At 39.3% G+C, this 9886-nt stretch overlaps 1 protein-coding gene across 3 annotated transcripts in view; it reads right to left on the bottom strand.

Annotated features, from left to right (window-relative positions):
* Positions 1-2184: 2184 nt before the first annotated feature.
* Positions 2185-9886, bottom strand: part of ATP5MC3 (ATP synthase membrane subunit c locus 3) — a 100559-nt gene continuing 92857 nt past the window's right edge. For 2 of the 3 annotated variants that reach the window (XM_074215666.1, XM_074215667.1), the window contains 4 exons: positions 5748-5861; positions 4541-4618; positions 3759-3952; positions 2185-3048 (listed from right to left, as the gene is read on the bottom strand). In XM_074215666.1, coding sequence (XP_074071767.1) covers positions 2934-3048; positions 3759-3952; positions 4541-4618; positions 5748-5861 — 501 coding nt within the window. In that variant the 3' untranslated portion in view covers positions 2185-2933. Of the gene's footprint in view, positions 3049-3758; positions 3953-4540; positions 4619-5747; positions 5862-6033; positions 6129-9886 lie in introns of those variants that run through there. The other variant, XM_074215668.1, reaches the window with a different exon arrangement.

The raw sequence follows: 9886 nt of genomic DNA, 5'->3' as shown, positions 1-9886 counted from the left end.
ACCATGACTATTCACGATTTTCCTTCATTGACTTTCTTGTCCTCTCAATGACTCTCCATTTTTTGCCCTTGACATTTTACTTTTCCTTCAGCAATTTAATCCATTACCAAAGTTTGATCCCTCACTTCTGTGAAGATGATTTAAGTCCTGATCACCAATCTTGATCTCTAATGGGCACCAATCGTTTTGTCTATTATGTACTAGGTATATCTCTAATTTCTGCTCCTGAATATTTCACCTGAATGTACCAGTAACATTCAATGTGTCCAAAACTAAACTCAGAATATGAAAAGAGCTGGAAGGGACCTACCTACAGTTGTTTGTTTTTTACAAATGAGGAAATTGAGGCCCATAAATGACTTACCTGTTTGTTTCTTCTAAAACCATTTTCTTAGCTTGAAATTCTTCTATGACCTTACCCTAACTTACCTTTTGGGCCTTATTTCACTCTTCTATTTGAACTCCATATTCTTTTCTGACCAGAGGCCTTGTCATTTCTTAAACAAATTATTTTCCTGGCTCTGTTAATGGCATTCATGATACTTGGAATGTTCTTCCTCCAATATCTACCTTTTGAGATTTAAAACTAGAAGACCAAGGTTAAATGAATTTCCAGAGATATTTAAATAACTGACATTTCAATTATATTTCTCTAAAAAAACACATTTATATTTTCTATTTTATCATTTGTATAAATGTTTTATCAGATTGTAAATTCCTTGTAGGCAAAGACCATATTTTATGTCTTTGAATTCTCAGCAAGTATGTTACACATGGTACAAACTCAATACTTTTTGAATAAGGAATTCACCCTTAAAAACATCAATTTATTATCTGCATTTATTAAGCGATAGTACAAGTAATATAAGTCCAAGCAGTTTGCCAGTTGCTTCAGATATCTGTTAATACCATATTTTCCTTAGATGAGTCACAAATAGTCCAGACAATAATCCAAATATAGTTTTGCTTCAGTAACTACAAATCCAGTGTTTAAAATGTCTGAATATTTTGTTGTTCAACTGCCAATCAACATAGAAAGTTATTAGTTTACCATAGCTCTTAGAAAAATAGCACCTTTATAGTTGCTTCTTCCAGAAACTGTTAAAGAATCCAATGATGTTAAATTGACTGTGCTTCCTAATAAGAGGTTGTTACTTGGGTTCCCTCCTGCCCCCACCCCCATAATTCAGTATTACAAGGATAGGGTGCTAACAAACTGATTCACTGTCAGTTTTCTTTACCAGAAGTAGAATAACATCAATGTAGTGACATGGATTAACATACTTTGGCAACAATAAATCACTTACCTTCCCTTTTCTCTAATTTAGGACAGAAATACAATGGTTTTCTTTTGGTCTTTTGGCCAGAAATGGGATTCACAGTTGCAGTCCAGTAGAGACCCAACTTCGTCTCAAGTACAAGGGTATCCCACTCCCTACCTTCCTTTCCCATTCCTAGTACTGCCCTGGTCTGCCTTCTGGGAGATACTAAAGATAGTTCCTTATAAAACCATACTTCCAAGTCTCCAAAAATAAAATCCAAGTATCTCCACTTCTTATTCTTTGTTGGAAACTTGAATTTTATTCATCAATCTGTTGTTGAACTGACTTTTAACCTGGAGCACCATTTATTGTAATATTAATATAATACCTTGCTTTTGTTTACTCTGAATCATGTTTTGAAGGGTCAGTTACATACTGTTATTTTTCAAGTGTTAAATTTTACGAAGCTTTTGAAAACAGTGCTTTCTCATTCAATATGGTTACTACCTAGAATATTTTTTTAGTTTAATGCTATTTCTCTTAAGTGTTTAAGTGCTAAGGATAGCCTCTATTGTTCATATATTCTTAAATTTTTATTATCCATAACTGTCCCTAGGTCAACTCAAAGGTATTAAGCAATATATATGCTACCAGAAACAAAAAATATATGGGAGGAAAAGCTTCCTCCTTTCCATTTCTATAATCCTTTGCAACTGAAAATACTTTTATAAACCATTACATGAGCATTATATGATTATAAGCATGGTTTTACCCTTTTGATAGATCTTTGCATAGAGAATGTAACTTCACTACATATCAGTGATCAGGGCTTGGGCAAACTATGGCACTTGAATCCAATCATGACAAATTTTTAGCCAATTCTATTCCTCATTCTTCCACATAAATACCAGTGACACCTGGAGACATTAGTTGGCTACTTTATTGGAATACATGATTTGAAAAAGGGACTCAATTGTTAATTACTTTCACTTCCTTTATCACATAAACTTATTTAAGATGAAACCTGAAATCAAATCAGATTTTTATAACTTTAGGTTATAACATCTAAAAATTTTACTAAAACAAGTGATGTGATTCATTGTTAAGAATCTTTACTATGGCTCTTGCACATATAATTTTTAAGTAGATGTTAACTAGAAATTAAGTCACAATAAAAGGCAATCAATCATATTTCAAAGAACTTTAAAATGCAGGCTTGATGCCAAAATGAATGAACTTCTAACTTAGAAGAATCTTAATTCCATATGTTGCTTTTTAAATCAACTTTTGTAATAACATTACCAAATACAACTTCCAGTATTTCTCATGGAAGAATCATTTATACGTACATATTTTATCTTTTAAGCAAACATAAAAAAACAGAGGCAATATACAACAATCTCCATTTTACATCATTCAAATACCACTATAGATCAAGTTAATAGATTCATTCAGTTTAGCAGTACAATTTATACCAGAGTATGTGTTCCCATGTTCAACATAATAAGTACAAGTGACAGCAAAAATTAAAGTTATCATCTTTAATGAAATGACTTTGGAAATAATGTACATTTCCATGACACCAACACAACAGTTTTCGGAGCCACAGTAAGATACACAGAATTACATCCGTAATTTGTATTAAATGTCAACATTTTAAGCAGCAATTTATTACATGGCAAACAAGATCAAGAAAGCAACCATCAAACAGAAGAGACCCATAGCTTCAGACAAGGCAAATCCCAGGATAGCATATGAGAACAGCTGCTGCTTCAGTGAAGGGTTTCTAAAAAAGAGATAGAACAAATATGACTATCTTCTTTTGATATAGTTGTTTTTTTTTAACTTGCCTAACAAAGTGAACTTTTTAGTCTTGATTTTTTTAAATTTGAAAACCATTTTCCCATGGAACATACTGTTTTGTTTCTAAGTTAAAACAACATAATATGAAAAACTACTTCCATCCTGAGAGCCAAATAGTTTTGTGTAGTTGTTATTAACAAAATTCAACAGGTAGGCATTTACAACTAAGTTCAAACTAAATTACTAGAAAGCAAGACCTAAAACATAAATAAGGTAGAGAGAAAACAGTGAGAAAAGCAAGCAATAAAGGTTTTAATATATTTTCCAGAGCCATTTTATCATTCCGCCTGTGTGAATACACACTAGATTAAAGGTTTTATAATAGATTAAAGTAAGTTTGTCATTTAGTAAACCAAAGACATGGTTTTAAAATAAGGTCTTCAACAATAAAGAATATGGAAATATATCTGAAAAGTCTCCTACTATGGAAATTTGAATAGGATATTCACACAATGAAATTAGTTCCAGGTCCAAAATAGAGGACTTTACTCCCTGCCTTTGCCTCACCTCCATCAATGATTCTGATGATTGAAAAATTAATGAAATTTCTCAAGTATTGATCTATAAAGTCATTTTCAAACACAGAATGCAATGCAAATGATAATGAATTCTTTTAGATTTAGAAAAAATTACCTGGCATAACCAATAATCAGACTACCAAAGACAGTTCCAATACCAGCACCAGAACCAGCCACTCCTACTGTGGCAGCACCTGCACCAATAAATTTGGCAGCAGTGTCAATGTCTCTGCTGATAGCACTGGTCTGGAACTCCCTTAGTGCTAGTTGAGACACCCTGTTCTGGGCCCCATAAGATACTGTGTTGCTCTAGAAAAAAAAGATAAAGTTCAAATCAGTACTTAAGATTATTTAAATTACTCTATTTTCAAGTTACTGTCATAACCATATTGCTTTAGTTTTAGTTTTAATACATCTGGGTAAGAAAGATATTCATTAGAAACCATGAATATAGAATTTGAGTATGTACATCATTTGAAGTCAGAACACATGGTTTTCTTTTTTAGTTATTTAAATGTTAAACTGTCAAACTATTGCTCTGTTCTGCTATAGTTTTGTTTAAGTAAGCAGGCAGTGCACAATGTTTGGAGTCTGAGCCTAGGTTTAAATCCCAAATCTGCTTATCACTTAACCTCTCTAGATCTCAGTTTCCTCATATGTAAAATAAGGAGCTAATCCAGAATACTAGAAGATCTCTAAATTCCCTTCTAACTCCAAATATGTAATCTTGTGTTGAATGCAAGGCTACTTCTCAGATGGCTCAATCTCTATCTATCTATCTATCTATCTATCTGCTTATTCCTTATTTTATCCCTGTGAAAGGATGTAAACTACAACAAATATAAAACAACTAAGAATCATTATTGGTTTGATAAGAGTCCTCTTATAATCAATTACCTCTCCAGTCCTGACTTCTGGTCGAGACAACACTGCTGCAGAAATTGGTCTGTATGCAATTCTGGATCCAGCACGGATCTGATAAAAGAAAAAATAAATTAAGTCCCCAAATATTAAGTAGATAGGTGTTGTGTTCTGTGTAACTGCAATGATTAAAAACTGATTAGGGGGTGGCTAGGTGGTGCAGTGCAGTCAGAAGTACCTGAGTTCAAATCTGACCTCAGACACTTAAGAAGCTGTGTGGCCTTGGGCAAGCCACTTAACTTCCATTTGCCTTGCAAAAAAAAAAACTAAAAAAAAACCAAAACCCCAAACTGATAGGGAAATTCTTCAGATTAGGAAAAGGAAAGAATTGCTAGTTATATTTTTTGACTTGGAGGTCTTTTAGGGGACATTCCACATTATAGGTCAGATTTTCCAAAAATAACACAATGATCTAATTCAAAATTTTTAAATTTTAATACTGTAACACTATAAACGATTTCTAGCATTTTACCCCATAAATGCAATGATGCAATGTTTGGTGAATCTAAAATCTACTGAAATTAACAGCTTTATTAGCTACAAGAAAAGCTTGTTGGACCTTGGTTATCTTTGAAACCCATACTTGCCATTCAAACATTCTACCGTGTTTAGTACTTGAATTTTTTAAACAAAAATCATTTAAAAATAAAAGAGTTGGGCATTACTAGATTAATTGCAATCTCCTCTTCCAAAGTCTCGGTACAACACTGACCTTAGTGACTCCAGGAGCATTAGTACTCGTGGCCTCCCAAGGCCCGGGAGTCACTGCTGCAGCCGAGGCCCGGGCTCTCCTTCCGGCCTGTGCCCTTGGCTTTCCCCTGGCCTAAGGTCACCCGGGTCCTAGCAGAGCCTTGCCCGGCTCCCCAGCGGCGCCCCCTCGCCCCCGGGGGAGCCCCAGCCCCTCCCTGCGCGGCTGCGGGCGCGTGTGACCTCCAGCATGGAGCCCCCCGAGCGGCGGCCATCGGGCCCCGCGCCCCCGCCCCCCGCCCGCGCTCGGGGCAGAGCCCCAGGAGGCCCCCGCTGGGGCCGGGCCGGGCCGCGCCCCCGGGCCGCGGGCTTTGACCTCCACTCGGGCTGAGGCCTGACAGCTAGGCCCCGCGGCCTCCTGGCCTCCCGGGGCCGGGGCTGTGGAGGGCGCCCGAGCCCGCAGGGGCCCCGCGCGGCCCCGGGCCCGGCCACTCACCAGGGCGGGGGAGCAGGCGAGCTTGGCGCAGGCGAACATCTTCGGGGCGAGCGCGGGCGGAAGACGGGACGCGGCGGGCGGCGCGGGCTCGGCTCCCTGCGGCTCCTCTTCTCTCTGCGGGCGGAGGGGAACAAGGTCAGACGCGCCCTCGCGGCTGGGCCCCCGACCCCCCCAGCACCCGGGGCCCACGGCCGCGGAGCCCTGCTCCTGGCCGCGCTGCGCCCGGCGCGGGACGCGGCCCGAATGAATGAGGCGGCGGCCTGGGCCCGGCGCGCTCAGGACTCACCTCTCTCGGGCGTCCGCGGCGGCAGAGGTCGAAGCGAGTGGGGCTGCACGCGCAGGCGCAGTCGGCCTCTTATCCCGGGCCCAGCACCCGGATGGAGGAGGCGGAGGGGGCCGCGCAGAGGGCGGGGGAGTCGGAGTGGGGGGTGTGGGGAAAGAGACGCTCAAGGTCACTTTGTAGCAACTTTATTAGTAACTAACTGGAAGGACAACCGGGCGGCCGGGACCAAGTACGAGGGGGAGGCAAGGGAGGCTCGCAGAGGATCCACCTTCACCCCATCCCCATTACAGATTTTTAAGGATTCAGCTTTTTGCATTTTCCAAGTTTTTTTTTTTTTAAATCAGGACCTTTTATTTCCTCTTGAGGAACATATTTAGAGAACTTTGGGGCTCCAGCTCCAGGATGGGTGAAAGCTGAGTATTCGCGGGCCAGGAACTGCCCTCAAGGGCGGACAAATACTTTCATATGCAGTGAATGAAGTCACAGTTAAGAACTCTTAGAGAAATGGTTTTCATGTCTTTTTTTTTCCCTTCTTTTTTTTAGTTTTTTTTTTGCAAGGCAATGGGGTTAAGTGACTTGCCCAAGGCCACACAACTAGGTAATTATTAAGTGTTTGAGGTCGGATTTGAACTCAGGTCCTCCTGACTCCAGGGCCGGTGCTCTATCCACTGCGCCACCTAATTGGCCCTTCATACCTTTTTTATTTTTATTTTTTAAAGATTGTATTTTGAGTTTTACAATTCCCCCCATCTTACTTCCCTCCCCCCACAGAAGGCAATTTGCCACTCTTTACATTGTTTCCATGGTATACATTGATCCAAATTGAATGGAATGAGAGAGAAATCATATCCTTAAGGAAGAAACAAGAAGTATAAGAGATAAGATCAGACAATATATATCAGTTTTTTTCCCCCTAAAGGTAATAATCCTTGTTCTTTGTTCAAATTTCACAGTTCTTTCCCTGGATACAGACGGTATTCTCCACTGCAGACAGCTCAAAATTGTCCCTGGCTGTTGCACTGATGAGGGAATCAAGGTTGATTCCTGTCTTTTTTAAATGCCTAGAAAATTGCTCTGCATCTAGGGTGGGGCACTTAGGAAGTCTGGGTACAAGAAGCTGGAGGTTTGGCTGTCTTGAAACCTCTGGCTTCTATAGTCTCAGTGCAACTACTTAGGTCTGTAACCTTGAGAAAGACACTTTGCCTTTTTGGACCTCACCTTCCTCATCAGCAAAATAAAGGGACTAGGCTGGATGACAGCCAAAGTTTGCTGGAGCTCAGGTACTTAGGTAACTGGAAGAATAAAGAATGAGGTTAAGCTGGGTAACTTAGTAGTGATTGTGCATGAAAGTCTTTGGTGAGCTTCAGCAAATCATTTTTCTCAGATGAAATCTCAGGCCACAGAAATGTGTCCTTAGGTTTCAAAAGTAAAAAAGCCACTGGATTGGAAGTTAGAAGACTTACATTTTAGTTCTGGCTCTGCCACTAAATAACTTCTACTTTGGAAAAAAGTCATTTTTGGTCCGTAATTTCCCTAGGTTTTAGACTTCCATGTCCCTATTTGTCAAGAAGGAAAAATCACTTTTCCTGGCTGTAAAAGAAAACTGAAATGGATGTTACTCATTCCAACATAAACTTCCCTTATGTGGCACAGCAAAAGATTACTAGGTGGTGCAATGGATAAAGAGCTCCAGCCCTGGAGTCAGGAGGACCTATGTTCAAATCTAGCCTATGACACTTGACACTTACTAGTTAGGTGACCTTGAGCAAGTCACTTAACCCTGAAATGTGTCTGAGTACTGGACCTAAGTGACTATGGAAGAGAAAGTGAGGTTGGTATCTCAGCAACCCCTCACTCAGATCCAATTCATTTGCTGTCATGGCTTCACCTTCCTGATAGCACCTTCTTTGAGAAAGAAGAACAAAATATCACTAATTATTGATGAGTTATTATGTATTAATTGAATTTTTGTTTATCAATTAATGAGCATTTTTAAAGAAACTATAATGTGCCAAGAACTATGTATGATAGGTGCTAAAGACACAGATGAAGTAGAATTTATTACATTCTCTAGGGAGATATATATATATATATATATATATATATATATATATATATACACATATGTATATGTACACATATTAAAAAACATTAGGTTAACTATTTGGTGGTGAGGTACCAAGAGAAGGGGAAACCAGTAAAGGCCTTATCTAGAAGGTGCCACTTGAAATGAACTTTGAAAGAAACTAGGGATGAAGGGAATGCATTTCAAGCTTTAGTGATAGTTGTGCAAAGGCATTTAGACTGGAGATGATGAGTCTTTTGTAAGCAACAAGTTCCTTTAGTGATCAAAGAACACATGAAGTGGGAACAGCATATAATAATTAGAAAAAGGTAGGTCAATGCCCAGGTGTGAAGGGCTTTAAATGCCAGCCAGGAGTTTATATTTTATCCTAACCCAAGTAAGTGGGGAATCAGAGTTTATTGAAAGGCCTGTCAAAGTTGTTGAAATTAAGCATTTCTAATAAGTTTTATAATCCTAGTCAGTATTAATTATTCTTTTTGTTCAAATAGGCACTAGAGCCTGAAGAGGCATTTGAAAGTAAATTGCAGGGGCGGCTAGGTGGCTAGTGGATAAAGCACCGGCCTTGGAGTCAGCAGTACCTGGGTTCAAATCTGGTCTCAGACACTTAATAATTACCTAGCTGTGTGGCCTTGGGCAAGCCACTTAACTCCATTTGCCTTGCAAAAACCTAAAAAAAAAAAAGAAAAAAAAAGAAAGTAAATTGCAGAGCTTGGATTTGTCTTTCCCCAGTATCTCTTCACTCATTTCATATGTTGCACTGTTGATCTCTTTCCAGCCTGACTTCTCCTTGCCCTTTATGTCATTCCCCCTCTCTCTCTCCAGTCTCTTTCTCCTGACTTCTTCCCTATCTACAAATTCATATCCATTCCATTGTTAAATCTACAGCTGGTGTTGCCACTTCCTCTTTTCTCTCTTCTAATCATTATGCCGTCTGGCTTCCCACTTCATTATTCAGCTGAAACTTCACTTTCCAAAGTTGTCAGTGATCACTTAATTAGCAAATCCAATTGATTTTTCTCAATCCTCATCCTTCTAGACCTCTTTACAGCCTTTGACATTCTTGATCATTTTCCTCCTGAAAATCCCTCTTCTGTGTTTTTGTGTCACTCCAATCTCCTAACTGCTCTTTTTCAATCTCTTTTTGTGGATCATCAGGTCATCATCACTTACTCAGTGCCCCCCAAACTCTGCCCTAGGTTCTTTTTTCTTCTCCTTCTATACTGTTGGTGATCTTAACTCTTATGAATTCAATTATCATCTCTATGCAGATAATTCTCAGATCTATTGATCTCTTTCCTAATCTCTTTCCTGACCTTTGATCTCCTATCTCCAGCTGCCTGTATTGGATGTCTAAAACTGAACATCCCATAGACATTTTAAACTCATGCTATCCAGAGCTTATCTTTCTCCTCTTCCAAAGCTTCCTCTCTTCCTAACTTCTCTTTTCTACTATCAAGGGCCACCATTCTCTCAGTCATCTAGACTTACAACTTAGATGTCAACCTTGACTTCTCACTTTCACACTCTTCAAATCTAATTTACTGCCTAGGTGATTCAATGTTTTCAACATTATCTCCTAGACAAATCCTTTTCTTCTATGACACTGGTGCCACCCTGGTATAGGACCTGATCACCTTATGCCTAGACTATTATAATGCTCTTCTGGTGTCTTCCCAGCTTCAATTTTCCTCATTATTATCCATACCTCCATTCTACTATCAAAGTGAACATCCTAAAACATATGGCTGATCATGCTCCAGTGGCTCTCTA

This window comes from Macrotis lagotis, chromosome 1 (genome assembly GCF_037893015.1).
Source record: "Macrotis lagotis isolate mMagLag1 chromosome 1, bilby.v1.9.chrom.fasta, whole genome shotgun sequence".
Lineage (NCBI taxonomy): Eukaryota > Metazoa > Chordata > Mammalia > Peramelemorphia > Peramelidae > Macrotis > Macrotis lagotis.
Note: the sequence above shows the minus strand (reverse complement) of the source record. Positions and strands in the feature narration are given on the sequence as shown.